The sequence below is a fragment of the Bidens hawaiensis genome, unplaced genomic scaffold (assembly GCF_021521415.1).
Source record: "Bidens hawaiensis isolate Kalapana, Puna unplaced genomic scaffold, B.hawaiensis_p1.1 tig00018246_1, whole genome shotgun sequence".
NCBI lineage: Eukaryota > Viridiplantae > Streptophyta > Magnoliopsida > Asterales > Asteraceae > Bidens > Bidens hawaiensis.
Window position 1 is genome coordinate 75,891 of NW_027492762.1, and position 17,799 is coordinate 93,689.

Sequence of the window (17,799 nt, forward strand, 5' to 3'; positions counted from 1 at the left end):
TTACTTTATAAAAGGTGTATTAATGGGAATCAAATTCTATCAAACATTTTGATAACGTTACTTTATAAAAGGTGTATAGATTAAATGTAATTAAAATTATCGATTTTATGTTATAGTTAAAACAAAAAAAGGATATTTCAAAGTTAAGAACAAAAAAGAAAATAAATCATGACTATCTAAATCTTTAACTATCGTCTCATTACCATATTCAACAATCTTAGAGCTCCTCCGAGGATTTAAGCCTTGACTGAATTAAAATAAAAAGATCTATAGGTTCTAACGAGTAATTTAATTTTGGTTTTTGTAAATTTTAAATTTTGTTTAGGCTTAATAGCTTAAATAGATTAGGAAAAAAAAGTTTTAGTCCCAATATATTTAAGATACATCGCAATTTTATAATTTTTTTCAAACATATATATATATATATAAAGTATATATCTAAATGAATTTTGACCCTCAAAAATTATGGGCCTCGGTTGATTGTTCGACTCGCACTACCCAGAGCCAGCCCTGACCTTCAACACTACTTGCGTGGAGGCGCTTGAATTCGTGGCCTTCCATGTGGTGGACGACACTGGATTATCAGGTTGATTTGGCTGTAAATTCTGAATCTACAAACCTGCAACGGACTTCCTTTGGTGGGCCCCACTATCACTCCTCACATTCATTATATGTATGCATATGCAATGCATTATTTTATAATATGTTCAAATGGGTTTTTGGATGTTTGGTGTTGTAGAATAGATATGTGTTTTTAAGGAAGTTTCGAATGTGACGTGGCAGCTGATGTTACGGCTGGTGGCGGTGGGGTGGTGGCGGCTAGGTGGTATTGTTGAGAAAGTAGGGTAAAAGAGGAAGAGGAGGAGGAGGAGAAGAAAAAGATTCTATGTGTAATCGTTGATTCAATTTCATTGATCAACCAAACATGAAATAATAAATCATTTCATTTCTTATATGAGTCGTGCATACCAAATGCTACATGAGTTTCTTTATCATAAAAAAATGTTAATATTTGTCTTTCAATTAGGTTTATATTTATGATTGACTCATTCACACGGAGGGGGTACACACCAAATCCAACTTGATACGAGGTTTTCTTTTTAAATAAAAAAACCATTATTTGTCATTTTACAATGTCAATCTTTGAACTATTTATATAAATATTTATTATAACTTTGTAAGTGGACACTTTGAAGACTAACTATCTTTAAAGTAGCACAATATAAAGTTACAAAAATCCCGTTACATGATCTACATTTGTCACACCTTATAACTTCACCTTCAACAATCTCTTAATCCACCATCAATCGTCATGGATCGAACCGAAGAAGACATGAAACACCTCGGATTCTTTGGCATATTCAAGCAATCATTCAAAGTAATATTCACACGTAAAAAGATCTTCTCACAAATCACTCTGGCGTTCATCCTCCCACTCGCAATAACCTTCATAATTCATATGGAAATTTCACATCACCACTTTTGGAGAATCCAAAACAACACATTACCATACGACATGAATTATTCGCATGGAGCAACCACTATGGAGTGGTTCTACTATGCGCTATTCACATTTGCATACTTTATACTCCTAACCATCTTTTCTACACTCTCCACTGCTGCCGTTGTCTTCACCATCATCTCAATCTACACCAATAATGAAGTATCCTTTCGTGACGTTATTAAAGTCATTTCGAAGGTATGGAAACGACTTTGTGTCACATTTATATTCATATACATTGCGCAATTCATCTATGATGTTATTGGTAATATTGCTATGGCCATTATAAGACCTATTATATTCGATTATGTAAGTTTTGGCTTAGTGCTTTCGATTATTATCTCGATTTTATATGGGTACCTGTTTTTGTACTTGACGGTTGTTTGTCAACTGGCGAGTGTTGTTACTGTTCTGGAAAAGATTCATGGATTTAAAGCTTTAAAAAGAAAGGTAAACTTCCGGTGAATGGGAAGAAGAGTGTGGGGATGGGAATTGCGGTCGTGTTGTACTTTTCATGGAATACAGGCATGAGGTTTTTAAATGGGCGTTGATTTGGAGGGTGTTGATTGGGATATTATGCGGAATTTTGCTTTTGATGTTGTTGTTGGTGCTTATTGTGAATCAGACAGTGTTGTATTTGGTTTGCAGAATACGGTGGTGGTTCCGAGATCTGGCGATGAGATTCAACTTGGATGCCCTCAACCTCCGGCTCAACAAGTTTGAAGCACTTAGTGGATTGTCGCTGGTTTAACTTATATTTCAGTATAAACACTACTTTTTCTTTTTTCTTTTCCTTTTCCTGTATACATATGGTATTTTCTACTTGTACCTCAGTGTGTAACTACCAACTTTTTTTTTTCAACTTTCATTAAAATTAAGCCCAAACCATTCATGCCGAGAGGGTAGCAATAGCTGGCACCAAGAATATAACCGGAATTGAGTTACATAACAAAAAATTTCCACCTATCCCAGTCTAAATTTATGCTTTTCGTCCTATTTTTAATCCACAAGAAACTCAAAACCTTTATGTCTCCAAACACTTTAACAATCTTCACCGGCTTGTTTTCAAAGATGTATTTGTTTCTAACCTTCCATAAGCATCAAATGGGGTAGACCATTTTACTTTTATGCCCCGCATCTGAAATCTGTTTGACAGCCTTAATTAAGTCTTTGAACTCTTTTAACCTGAAAGAGTTGAATACAACACCACTCTCCAATTCTTTGCCACACCAAAGTTGTGATATATGCAAGATGTGAAAATATAGCCCTCCAAGTCCTCTGCCGCAAAACAATTACTGCAAATATCCGGATCAAAAAAGATCTTTCTTTTTATCAGCTTATCGCTTGTTGGAAGGCGTATCTACAGGGCTCGCCAAACAATCGCGTTCACCTTCATCAAAACCCAATTATTCCATTTTAAGTTGCTCTACGGTCACAAAGGATCAACTCTATATAGTAACTTCCTCATCGAAGTAACTAGTAAGTAGTTATTTTTTATTTTCAAAAACTTAAAAAAATATAAAAATTCCCCTTTCTATTAAGACCAATTAATAAAGCTCGTTTATCCGAGATAACTCAATGGCAAAAGACAACCCTGTACGCCCACTATCGCAGACATTGTTGGGCAGCCCAAGTCTATCACCTCCTATTCTGGGAAAACTAGTCAGCCAAAGCCCACTGTAGTAAAACCTGATTGGAATCATATTCAAATTTAAAACCTTGTGATCTCTAGTCTAAATATTTAATTTCTTTTTTAATATCAGTTGAACTAAAGCTCAGTTACGGTCAAAATCCTCATGTTAGACGTGCCACTAACGATATAAGGTGTTACTTTTTGACGATTATTTTGCATCAACGACAAACGGAAGTGGGCGGCAAAACGTTTTCTTTTAAATATATAATCATTTTTATCTTGAATAAAAAAGTAAATTACATGGTTTATCCAAAGATGTTTGTTTTGACAAATCATTTTCATTAAAATGTTTGCACGTTCAAACTATAATTTTATATTGTATTATGCCCCAAAAAAACAATTGCTTAATTATGTGAGTAAATAATAATTGTTTACGAAGGATTTGAGCTAGGCTTTGTATAAGGTTGTTAGTTCGGATTTTGAATCCATCTGGTTTTCGTTTCACCGTATGTTACGTGAGAGAGTTCTGCTCTTGTGACGATACAACGACTGTCAAGTGACAGCTGGTGGTATGGTTTTCCAGGGGAACGCCCAAGCTAAATTCTGAAACCAGCGTGAGCCCAGTTAAGACAACATAATCTGAGCAGAGTGGGGCATCGGGGCTCTCAAAATTTAGAGAGTGCGGCAACCTAAATACAAGAAAGTCGTCGTAAAGTAGTAGTAGTAGTAATAATAATAATAATAATAATAATAATAATGTGTTGAAAATATGAATGCAAAATCCAAATACGTTTATTAACTCTATTTCTTTTTGTTGAACTCATAATACATAATTGATTTTTTTAATTTTGAATTTCTTAGTTGTAGCTTCGATTGCGTTAATGGGCCGAAGAAACTGGGTAAGGACCTATTTCCTTATGGAATTGGGCTTGGACCTTACTTATGGGCTGTAAGCTAAATGTGTTAATGGGCTGAAGGTTGTTAAAGTTCAAGGCCCACATATTTGTTAAACTACCGAGAAAAAAAACACGGGTGACCAGAGCCGCCCGGGCCACGATACAAACTTCCCCCCTGGTTACACAACTTTACATGTCTTGTTTTCTAGTGATCATATTTTGAAAGGGGCTATCTTGTCGCTAAACATTTTAACCTGATTAATACCTAGTATAGATTAGCTTTCTTCTCAACTCTTCTCTAAATATCCCGTTGTATCTCATTGTATTATGCGTCTGGTTAATAAATCTCTCTCTTTCTTTCTACATGTTTATCTCTTATTATTTTACTAGTATGCTAGTTTTATAATACTTTGCACTTTGATTTTCTTTCTTCCTTTTGTGATTTACCCTTTGATAAAAAAACTAAAAGTGTGAATAAGTTCAATGAATTGAATAGCTTTAAAGTCGTCTAAAACATATTGTTTTATTTTAAAAATATATGATAAATATGGTAATAACAGTTTTTAATGGTTTTCATGGTTTAGGTTATTATACTAACAAACATTAAGCTTTTTAATTAAGTGATCCCATGTGCGTTTCATATGATGACATTTTGGTCTTTTTACCCCTTAAAAGACTATTTGTGTAATTAACTTAAATAAATACATAAAAAAATGCATTATCTTGTAATATTGTGTCCACTACATATGTAATTAATTATCCCCAACCACCTTTCTTTTCTTCCTCTAACCAACACTACCGTCACCCCCAATCTCCACCACGCCAACCATCTCTACCTAAATACATCTAATATCTGGAACCAAACCCTAATTTCAGCCTTAAATTTTCAAATCATTACTCTTTGTATCCAATTAATAATTCAAATCAAAACCTATGTTATGAACACCAATCACTAATAGAAACCCCAATCAAAGACACATGAATTGCAACTACATACAAGAAGTATAGAAAGAGAAACCCTAATTAAAAAAGAACTCACATCTTTTTTTTCAACTAGAGGCGGGAAATTGAGGTAGAAATCAAACCAAAGTAGCAATCAACGTACCGAGTTTTATCTCTACTTGATTATAGCAGCCACCATGCAATTGAATATTTCTTTGACTGAAAGCGATGGTGGTAATCGAAAACCGTTTCTTGAGATATAGAGTGCCGGCATGGTGGTGACGATTGTGGGTTCTCAGCTTTGATTGATGACAACTTTAGTTTAGGTTTAGGTTTAGGTTTAGGTTTTATGTTAAGTGTTTTAATAACAATATATAAATAGTCGTTTAATAACATGTGTAGCATATGGGGTTACCTGTCGGAATTTTGGATGTCATGGGATTAATGTAAATGACTAGCACACTGAGGCAAACTATACAAACGAAGAATAAAGAGTGAGAGTCATTTTCAGAAATGACATTCTATAATTTTGTTAAAATGACATATTCTATAATTTTGTTAATTTTAAAAGGATAAAAACAATCATATTTTCCTTTAAAAAAGTGATTCTTAAAAAATGAAGAATTATTAATTATTATTTTATACACTAGTTAACACAAAAGAATTTGTTGGGCCCATTTAACTTTCAAACACATATATCATAAACAAAGACTCCTAGCTAAATTCTGAAGTTCGCACTTTTGCATATCTTAAAAGCCATAGAAAATGACAATAATTTAAAATATTTATAATAATATCATACAAGATTATACATTTATACCTTTGTAATACTATATACTTTTACTAATTTTCATGTAATTATTTATTTTCAACTACATATATGACCAATTTTTAACTTTTTCGTAAAGTAGATTATATATATATTTTAAGTTGATATATATATTTGAAAGTTTTTTGTATTTAACCAGAGTTAAGTTCAAATAAGAAGTATACTTTTTCGAAGAAGAATAGGAAGGGAGGGGGGTATTTTAGTCAATTCCAATTAATACTTTACATCTCAAAAAAACCCACTCCTATGTTCCCATTATCCTATAACTTTTACATATCTCCTACGGCTAAAATAACCCAACCGTCCGTCCATCATCACCGTCACCGCTCCACTGCCGCCAACATCCTGGCTGGCATCGGCGTCGGCTCTACTCCACCACCGGAAACATGGTGATACCGGATATGATGGTCAGCGTGATGGATATCGTGGTCAGATAGCAACCTCCGACACCGTCCTACCACCTACAACCTCCGTCACCGCCCAACCGCCACCATCTGCAACCGTGCCACCTTCAACCTCCGTCACCTGCAACCTCCATCACCGCTTCCTGAATCCACCGCAAACGAGAAAGTCGTGTCTTTCCTTGTTTTCACGATGAGAACCCTTGGCTGACGCCATTGTGTTTTAATCACAATTATGGTTTTGTTTTTGGGGTGAAGGGAATGACAGAAATTGACTAGCCATTGTATTTCTAAACCACAAGTCTATAAATTGTGTTTTACGAGACATTATGTTATTTATTATGAAAAAAAAATTAGCTAAGACACAATTTATAAAAATATTATATTAAAACACAATATTAAAAAACACAATAAAAAAATATCATGGTAAAACACAATGCTAAGACAAAATTTAAAAAAAAACAACACTATAATAAAACACAATGAATAAACACATTTTTGGTAATGAAAAAAAAAACACAATTAAAAAACAAAGTTAAAACACGATGAAGAAAAAACACAATGTTCAACACATATAACACAATACATAAAAAACCCATTAATTTTTTTATATTTTTATATAGCAATATGATACTTATATTAAAGATACAAAAGCGCTCGTTATTATGGTGGTTCTTTTTTAAAAAAACAATGTCATATAAAAAAGTTATGAGCGTTTTAAATTAATGGGGGGATTGGCATGTGAAGAGAGAAAATAAACAATATGTGTTATTCATTTTTTACCCTTTTTCTTATTTTATCTTTAGTTTTCTCTCAAATTAATCTTAACCATTCAAATATAAAATCAATGGATAAGATTACTTCTTATCCTTCCTACAAATATCATACTTCTTATTTTAACTTGACCCCTATATAAGAGAATTCTTAAGGACCCTTAAAACATAAACCATATCCACGAAATAATTACATAACGATATAAATATAACCCAATCAACAATTAATATCGTTTTCTATAAAAATATCATCAAACCATCCATAAACTTATATATAATTAAAAGATATTTTTCATCCAACAAAACATATTATTAAATCTAATCTTAATTCATAATTCACCATTAAACTTGAGAGGCAGGTTGATTTTGAGTTCCTCCAAGCTGAATATCTTCACCCATCCTTAAGACCGGCCCCGAATCATTCAAATAAGAACTCAAATACGTCGATAAACTCAGCACCTCAATCGTTTCCCGATGATGCGATTTGCAAGCTAGATACAACACCGTTTGAGCCACAATAATAACCAAAAAGAATGCCACTAGAAGGCTTCCACATATTATCCCAATCATCACTTGCCATACCAGTGCCAAATTAGTTTCATTGTACAAGACAAATGTCATGTAGACAAACAACAAAATTGCCAAAAATTGGTATAACACATACGACATCATTATTGCGGTTTTCCTCTTCCCGTTAATCAGATCCGTCGATTTGATCATCGCTCTCATTCCATATGAACTTTCTAGAACGGAGGTGACTGCAGCAGTCTGCCAAATGATACTCAAATATATGTATCCATATGCGTAAACCACAACGTATATTAGCGTAAATATGTTAACACTTGTAGTCGGAAGTCCAAAAACGACGTTACATGCGAATATTACGAAGGAAGCGATTAAACTATAGGCGAATAATATTAATAACATAAGTAGGAGGGTGACAATGAGTCTTTTCCATACCTTAGGTACAACTTTGAATAATATTAAGAACGTGACATCACGACCCGTGTAAACAAACACGACCGTGTAGACTATTGAAGCGGTGGATAAAACAATAAAGGTTGTGAGTATAACGAGCATGATTAATTTGAACATGAAATATTCACGCCACTCGTTAGCCGTGGTTGTGGTGGTGTAAACCAAGTGGTAGCCATCGAAGGCGCCGGTTAACAACTTGTACGGATTGCTTTCGATCTTGTAAAAGAATCGGTTTGAGATTTCCATGTGCGCGATGAAGATGAGTGTGAGAGGGAGGATTAGGGTTAGGGTGATTTGTGCAAAGATTTTCTTCTACTTGAAGATCGTTTTAAACGATCGGGAGAACACGCATGCGAACCCAATGAACTTGATGTCATCCATTGTTTGATCCATGGTTGAGTTTGTAGTTAGAAGAGAATGAAAGGAGTGAAGTGTGAAGAAGATGATTGAATTCAAGTGTAGCTATATAGAACCAATTCTTGGAAATGTGGACTTTCTAACCATTTCTTTGAGAAATAAATATTTTGGACTGATAGCTAGTGTGGTTAAGATGTATTAAATATATTAATTATTTATTTATTTTTACATAAAAAAACTTTAATTAGTGTGTTTTGAATGATTATTTTTTTTCATTAAATGATCATCAATACATAAAATAAAATTGTGAAAATCATATGCATCATTCAAAATGTGATACATAAAAAGTGTGAACGGTATAAATAGTTTATACATATTGTTCTCAATGTAATAAATAAAACAGTTGCTGTTTAACTGTTTATCAACTATTACACTATGTATACATCATCTATAAATGCCTTTGGATGTTTATGATTCAATATTTAAAATTGGTTTCATATAAAATGTGCGTATATCTCGTACAAACTCTATGATTTCATCTATAAAATACATAAATGTTTGATATATGTTTTAATTTTTTTAGTTTAATATTAAAAAATTTAGTTGTTTAGAAATTGAATATTTTTAGGTTTTTTTATTTTTATTTTTATTTTCTTATGATTTTTGAAATAAATATCCAACCACGTACATTATTTCACACTTTTTCTATATTTAAGCAATGCCAATTAACAAATTGATGGAGAAGGTGGAAACCACTAAATGCATTACTACTTTTGGCAATAAGTTTCACTCCTTAAGCAAATTGACTTTCTAGTTTGTACTAACTTTTTATACGTTAACTAAATAATAATGTTGTTTGATTGTTTAACAGTAGGATGAGTTATTGTTGATTTCTGAAGATGCAATTTTACAATTTAGTATGATTCGTGTTCAAAGTTTGTCAATCGGTGTAAATGTCTATATATAACCAATCACTTATTTATATCGAACATAGAGTTAACCAATTATAAACCCACTTAGGTAAATGATAATTATGTACATTTGAATAAATGTAAATTATATCCATATGATTTGTATGCGTTTTGGTGCGAATGTGCGATTGATTCTTAAGTTATTCGACAAATTGTATGTAGCATGCTATTGGTTCGCACGGTATGCGTTTGTTAGTTTACTTATGGATCGAACATTTGATGTACAAGTTTTCTTTGAACAACGAACAATATAATACAACTAATAAGAAGATACAACAAATTGTGCATGGTATATCCTAGTTAGTTTAGTTATGGATCGAAAGTTTGGTGTATGTGTATAAGATTTCTTTAAACTACAGGCAATATTGTAAAGCTAACAAGAAGCTAGAACCAAGATTGCGTAAGATACCAAAAATCACATAGAGATGATTGATAGCTAGTGAAATTGAAATTACACCATGAACCCCATTCTAACAAGTAACATTTGGCTCTATTTTTTTTCACCCAAGCGAATGAATCTGCCTTGATGTACATTGTACACCATGATTTTTGTGAATTAACCACCTTATTGTTGAATGTCTTTCCATTTCGTCATTCCAAATATACCATCCTGTTGTCAAGTATATAGTTTATACCACCTTCACTATCGGCGGCTCCCACATATGTTGTTTCGGGTGTGCAAGAATTTTGTGTATTGACCCTTGATTGCACTCAACAATATTACGCACCATAAATTGACCCGGTGCCAAGCTACTCTTACAAGGGGCAAGTCAAAAGCAAATGATGAAATAATCCGTATTTTATATCCACGTAACTCTCATGAAACTCAAATAAACCACCTACTTCTTCACTTCTCGTTATTTGAAGTATTTAATAAAACCTTTGAGACAAATAATCATATTAGAGATCATGAGAGTTATAAATTTTAAATTCATGGATGATTTTGTAAAATCATATTTAATGGAGTTCTTAATTTACTCTATTTATATAAATGAGGAAAAAAGGCCAAACAACACTAAAGTAACAAATGGCTATAAATATAAACTTATTCAGTTATTTTATCCATGCTTTTCTGTATGTATTGTAATTTTTTAGATAAAGGTTAATGTATGAGATCTCACAATCAGAATGGCATTATGATATGCCTTTTTTGACGCGTTTTTATGTGTAATATACACCTTTTTATGACAGTGTTGTGTGTTATTAAAGGTCTATTTTCTAGAAATATGTTATATGGTAATTAATTGTGTAAGAAACCTTTACATAAATTCAAGCTATAATTATATAATTTTCATAATATCTAAATAGTCAATATATTACAACTATTACAATGTTATTATTAATATCAACTAAGAACTCTTTCTTTAATTCATGTTTTAATACATTCAAGTTCTTCAATCCGTTTGACTCATTTCACATAATAAATATAGGAAATGAGGTGTTTTATATACGACCTAGATAATAGATATTCAATCCATCAAACATCAAAAACAAGAAATAATTCTTTATTAATCGAACATTGAACTCAAAAGATTACAATTGTGATCACCGGATATATATAGCCCGCTGATGTACATATGCGTCTTTTATACGAATGACACAACCCTAATCTAATTTACAATATTTACATAAGGAGTCCTTAGCCTATTTAATGAATACATAATAGACACTAAACATACTTTAATTCTAATAAAACACTTTTTGACACAAACTTTACAATCAAACTTGATTAACAATTATGAGGTTAGCAATCACAAACTTGCTTTCTATTTTGAGTGCACTTGGTTCGTATCACACGAATTTCTTGATTGCATTCTTCACAGGCTGCTTCCACTGTTTTGAATGAGAGATAAGCAAGAAGACAATGAATGGTCGTCATGACGAGCATTTAAGAAGTTTTTTAAAAAAAATTGAAGATAGGAGAGAAGATGATGAAGAGAGGCCGAGAGGGGATGCAAATGCTCTTAGAATCAATAATTTGAAGAGCACACCAACTTTTATAATGTTTTATATTTTAATAAAATCACACAGATCTAAGAATTACTAAACTTCATTTACTTAGAAAGTCCTCCTTAGGGTTGTAAACATAACAAGACTCTTCCAAGCTAACTTAAGATCAGCGTACTAAAACTTTTACTTGAGACAAGCTAAAATGAGCTCGATTCAAGCTCATACTTTAATCGATCTCATTTAATAAGCTAGCCTAGAAGCATGCTTTATTACAACTATATTAAATTAAAGTTACAATATACGTTCAATACATAACCAATTTTAAATGGAAAACCCATGAGAAATGCCTAATATACATTTACTTGTATACGTGTGGGAGCAAACAAAACTAAAACAAGCTGACAGAACGTTTACTTGTATAAGTTTCTACTCGGCCTCAGCTATTCTTTGTCGTTTTGGTCTCCGTTCTAGCTTTCTCCTGCTCTAGCAGCGCCCGTAAACAAAATTTTGTGCCAACTTGGTGTTGTTCATTGCTCTAATATCCAATGTGTAGGTCCTCTAGATAGATCTCAAGACTTGACACGGATCAATCCGTGTTGTTGGTTAGCGGAAATCACCAACGACACTCGGATCTCGGATCTTAGTTAGTTTATGTAAAAGAGAGAAAAAGTGAAAGGTAGGAGATAAAGTTTTATTTCCTTAGGTTGTGTGGATAAGAGTTGTTGGAGTTGAGTTCTCATGGAGAAATGGGTAAAGTGACCCTTATATAGGGTCTCCATTTCTCCAAAGTTTACAAAATGAACGTACAAAATAAACGTACCGAGTATGTACTACACCAACTAAAACGACATATACAATCCTAAAAACAATATAGAATATTGGCCCTACAATCTCCCTCTAGGATTGAGTATGTCGAGGAACCTTCTTTAAGTTCTTTGCTTCGTCTTTATTTCTTAAAACTAGTACTTGTCTTGATCCAGTAGCTTGAACCAGATTGGATCTTGAACAGTTCTTTATTTTCTAGTCTTGTAGACTTGAATTTCCATCTTATTTCTGGGAAGGATCAGCAACAGCGAATTTTAGAAACATCAGATGCGGGAGGCTCGACATCTAATTTTCTTTTGTTGACTTTTTTGAGCCGACTGGTTTCTTTCCTTGTCTTCGAATGCAATCAGTTCATTTTTAGCTTCAACCACCAACTTTCACGTTCTCGTTTTCTTTTAAGCGCTTCTGCATCTGCAGCTCCAAGCAGACTTGATCTTGATCTACCTGTCCATGTACACCTGCACAAAACTTAGAACGAATAAGATTCGTTCACAGACCCTCTTGAGGGTCAAAGAAGAATTCGTTCACAGGCTCTCCCAATTTCTGTCCCTCAACATGTAAGTGATTTGTTTAAGTCCTAGGTTTCCAACAAACTTTGCATGGATGATCTTAACAACAAAACACATGATTTTGAATAAAACAAGGTTTAATAAAATATGTACGAACATAATAAAAACTTAAAATCTTTTTGACATTTTCATATATTTTAAAATAGCGAAAATATATACATAATGTCTTGAAGTTGAAACATAAATAAAACAAAGAGAGTAAAGATGAAATTAATACTATATATAAAAAATATTTACAAAATTTTCTAACGATTTTAATGTTTTTGTGAGAAAGATCACAACATGGAATCATATTGATTTGCAAAGCCCTAGATCGCATTTCCATTTTGATATTATTATGTCACAATTTCATCACCGACTGTAGATATTGTCCGTTTGTTTAACTTGACAAGTATTTTGATGCCAAAGTGATACATTTGAAGTACAATTAGGCACGGTGCTTATGTGGTCCCCACTTAATCAGACATGTTACTGATTCCATCATATCTCGGGCTTACTTTGTGTTAACATATCACCTCAACTTGACCTAAACCTTTCTTATTTGATCACAGTATGCTTATTAACATACTTGACACTTTATTCTTTATTTTTGTACACTTGACTCGATCTAGAAAGATTAAAATAAAGCAGAATATTCAGGGCCTTAACAACCAGATCTTGTATGACTACAAACAGAGAAAGTCCAATGCCTGAATCAAAATAAATGAAGAAATAAAGCAGAATTAAAATCTCTAAGATTGACTTTTTTCGACTATTTTTCTTTTTCTTTTATAACTCTTTTTGTTTTTTTTTTCTTTTATTTTCTTGACACTTTACTTGACTCAATAGAAATTAAAAATTGACACTTATTTTATAAGACAACTGTGATCAGGTAAAGAGATTTGGGTATGACATGTTTAATTACATTTTTGCCTTCATGAATATGACTTCACGGAATCATGCAACCGCTTCATAAACGTATATCCACTAGTACTGGCAGGAATTTAAGTTTATATCACCCAACACTTACTTCTTTGTCAAGTTTATCTACACATCTGTAAGTGATTTTGTAGACTTTGATCTACTCTTTTCATGCGCTAGGATCATTACATACCAATGTACTACCATTTTCCAAGGGTCGGATCAATTTCTCAAAATTTTGAAAATTTTAATTATCCGACTCCCTCTAAACAGGAGCTCCATCTAAATGGGACAATTCCATTTAGATTTTCTTAAAAGTAATATATAATCTTTTTGGTAAATTAAATGATTTGTTTTTTGCCTTTCTTAAGATGAATTGAAAATCTTTTGGGTGAGTTATAAATAACTCAATTTTCTCCCTCTAAAATTGTGACATATTCTTAAAAATATTTACAATGTTATATACAAAAAGATAGATATTTTGTTTTAATCAAAATTGATCATGCCGAAAGAGTCGACCAGAAATTCAAATCGGGTATGATCGATGGCTTTAGTGAAAGGATCAGCAAAGTTGTGTCAGATGGACTATCTTAAGCATGCATTATCACATTGTATAACAAAGTTGAAGAGATTCAAATCGAGATCCAACAGCTGATGTTAGATCTATCACTTGAGAGAAGCAGTTGGACGAGGTTGGTTTGAGAAACGCTCGAAAAGTTGTTGTTGAACCATTTAAACAAGGCTTCCCTTCCTTGAAGTTTGTCCTCTCGATGTCTCTTATGAAAGACTCGAATTCGCTATCGAATGGTTTAGCATCAAATAGCAAGGGTTCATCTTCCATCATATGTCGGGTGCAATCACTATCTAAGTACCTAATACTATTGATAGTCCTCCTTGATTGACCCTGCATGCATTAAGCGTTTAAATAAACATGGGTTCCAGGGATACTTTTGTGCCGGGAAGGTCAATCGAAAATCGATCAAACTTGATTTTATTTCCTGAAAACCATTTATTTCTTGGTGCATCCTCACTTGATGAAGAACAGTCCTTAGGAATCCAAGTAAAAATTTGTTCCTTGGTTTTGACAATTTTGGACATTTCTTTACTTGATTTTGAAATTTTTTTTGGTGAATCCTCAAACTTTAAAGTCTTAGAATCCTTTTTTATTTTATCCTTATTGGTTTTCCAAAAAGGTTTCTTTTTGAGTTTTACTTTATTTACTTTGGATCTCACATCCATTTCACTGGGTTCACTATCAGCTTGATCAGTCCTTAAATCAGGGCTACTGAAAGCTCTTTTGGGGACTGACTAAGCCGCTTTTGAATATCAAGCTGTTGCTTGAATGAGTGCTTGCAATGTCTTGCAAGGTGAGAAGAGTGACCACACACAAAACAACCCTTTCTCCTAAGAGTGCCATAGAACTCATCTGAACTATAATGTGGTTGGTGCGGTGGGAAAGGTGATCCTTGGAAAGGAACATGATTATAAAACACATTTGTGTAATATGGATCAACAAAATTTTGTTGATAATGACCATAGTAGTTGTTATCACAGAAGTTGTATGACTGAGGATTTCTTGATTGATTGGTTGTTTGAGAAAATGATCGTTTATTTGGTGGAACATTACACGAAGTACTTGCCTTTTCATTTTTAAAAACTTTACTTTCACTTGAATTATCCTCAGTCTCACAACTTGATGATGAACAACTTGATATGTTCACCTCAACAGGCCTACTTTTATTTACACACTTTTCAATAAAAGTTTCATCACAAACGGTTTCATAATCACAACTCGTGTCCGTTTCCACCGACCCACTTTCTTCTACACAACCAGCTTCAAAAGATACATTGATGTTAGATTTATCAGATGATGGGACTGGAGCAGCAGTTTGTGACACCGCAGGAACAAATTTCATTGGTTTTGGTATTCTACCAACCCCATATGACATTTCTTCCTCGAGAGAAGTATTATAGCTAAAGTGGGGCAAACTGGTGTAGTTGTCATTCAAAGGTGGTGGTACATTAGTATAATCATACCCCAGCCCCGCTTTAACTTTAGTACTTCTCTGGGCTCCAATAAGATCATCTAATTTCTCAGATGATGTTTCAAATCTTTCGACTAACTTTTCTTCTTTCTTTTTATCAGAAGCATCAAGTTTTAACTTTTCAATTTCATCTTTCTATTCAAAAATTATGTTTTTATAATAGATTACTTCATGCTCTTTTTTAAAAATTTTGAGTTTAAGATTTGCCACATCATCACGATGAGTTTTGATCTTCTCAACGTAAATCTTGTCAGCTTTTACATACTCAGTATTTAACTGTCGAAGTTTTGCATTTTCTTTCAAGACTTCATTCTGATGATGTCTATAATATGTAACCTTGTTAATGCAAGTCTGTGAACATAAGTGGTGGTTTACCTCATCGCAAGGTGATGGGTCGGGAATGTTAGGACATGCATGACTGCTTTCACCTGCAGCACTTGTCCTAACTTTATTACTTGACCCAACTTTATTTTCTTTGGACTGATTGTTTACTCAGAGCTTATCTTCCATTATTTTAAAAGAATTGATGGTAGAAGCCAACTCTGAGAGTGTCATGGTATACAGGTCTGTGGTTCTTTTAATGGTAACCACATTGATGTTCCATGTGAAGGTAGTGAATTCAACAACTTCATGTTGATCTCAAACAAACCATTGATGATACCGGCACTACTCATTTTGGAGACGAGTGACTCAAATCTGTTGACGAGAGAGGCAACCGATTCTCCTTTAATATGTGTAAACATGTCGAATTCTCCTTTTATTATTTTCTTTTGGCTTTCTCCCATATCCAGATTTCCTCCAAGCTCAGGTTCGTAAGACATTTTTTTAACTCAATTAGATTTTTTTTTGAAAGAGAAAAAAATTTTAAGGTTTTTTTTTTGTTACAGTGCCGAGTCGCTACAGTGTTTCGCATGAGTTGCTACAGTACCCGATGCGAAGCGATTGCTATAGTACCCGTGCGAAGCGAAACGATTGCTACAGTACCCCCCGTGCGAAGCGAAACGGTTGCTACAGTACCCCCCGTGCGAAGCGAAACGATTTGCTACAGTACCCCCCCGTGCGAAGCGATTTCTACAGTACCCCGGCGATGCGATTGCTACCGTACCCCCGCGATTGCTACAGTACCTCGGAAGGGACTGCTACAGTACCCCCGATGTGAATTTTTTTTTTGGAGAATATAACACCCAAACTTCCAAAAAGTCAAAAAGACTTTAGTCTAAAAATCAATAAATCGGCCTAAATCTGAGTTTTTAAGCCGAATCTGAGCTCAGATACAAAAATTTAAAATACTAAAAACTTAGATTTGGTGATTCTCGTGTATTTCTAAGGTGAAAGAGACTCCAAAAGAGATAAATAACACGAAATCAACCTCAAATCCAACAAAAACTAATATCAAAATCCGAAAAGTTTGACCACAAAAAGTTGAGCCGAAAGCTCTGATACCACTTGTAGGTCCTCTAGATGGATCTCAAGACTTGACACAGATCAATCCGGGTTGTGGTTAGCGGAAATCACCAACGACACTCGGATCTCAGATCTTAGTTTTGTTTATGTAAAAAGAGAGAAAATGAAAAGATGGAGATAGAAACTTTATTTCTTGAAAGGTTGTTTGAATGAGTTGTAGTTGAGTTCTCATGGAGAAATGGGTAAAGTGACCCTTATATAGGGTCCTTATTTCTCCAAAGTTTACAAAATAAACGTACCGAGTACATACTACACCGACTAAAAGCAAACTAAAACGACATATACAATCCTAAAAACAATATAGAATATTGGCCCTACACAGTGTTTCCATGATATGAAAATATGTTTTAAAACCATAATAATACTCACCATTTATGTCAAGTTATAGCAGAAGCACCAATAGTTAACAAAACTTAATGCATAACTAAATTTATATCATATAAGATTGTTATGTAATCAGAACACAAGGATGATATGTAAACTTAATGCAATTGCTTGCCAAAATATATTCTCCAAAAGAGTATTTCTTATTAGTGAAAATCGTTGTAAGATGCACATTATAAACGCTACCAATTACCTCAACAATTTCCAAGTTAAGCGTAAGACTTAAGTCTTAACGTCGTGAAGCTTTCGAAGCAAAGCTAGAACTTGAAGAGCATTTCTTGGATTGACGAAACAAATACCTGCCTTCTCCAAAGAATTGAAACCGTCTGTAGAAAGTTGAAAGAGAAGTAATCTTAGTAGAGCAAGGATACAAATTCAGGT

The 17,799-nt window shown here is 33.4% G+C and overlaps 3 protein-coding genes across 3 annotated transcripts in view; 1 reads left to right on the plus strand and 2 right to left on the minus strand.

Annotated features, from left to right (window-relative positions):
• LOC143555688 (serine carboxypeptidase-like 42) overlaps positions 1-17,799 on the minus strand; it is a 255,347-nt gene that overhangs the window by 25,092 nt on the left and 212,456 nt on the right. The window lies entirely within an intron of this gene.
• LOC143555701 (uncharacterized) lies at positions 1,313-2,224 on the plus strand. Its single transcript, XM_077045208.1, has 2 exons — positions 1,313-1,951; positions 2,060-2,224. Exons 1-2 carry the CDS (start codon positions 1,313-1,315, stop codon positions 2,222-2,224), a joined length of 804 nt encoding a protein of 267 aa, XP_076901323.1.
• LOC143555702 (uncharacterized) lies at positions 7,318-8,199 on the minus strand. The gene has a single exon (XM_077045209.1). It carries the CDS (start codon positions 8,197-8,199, stop codon positions 7,318-7,320), a length of 882 nt encoding a protein of 293 aa, XP_076901324.1.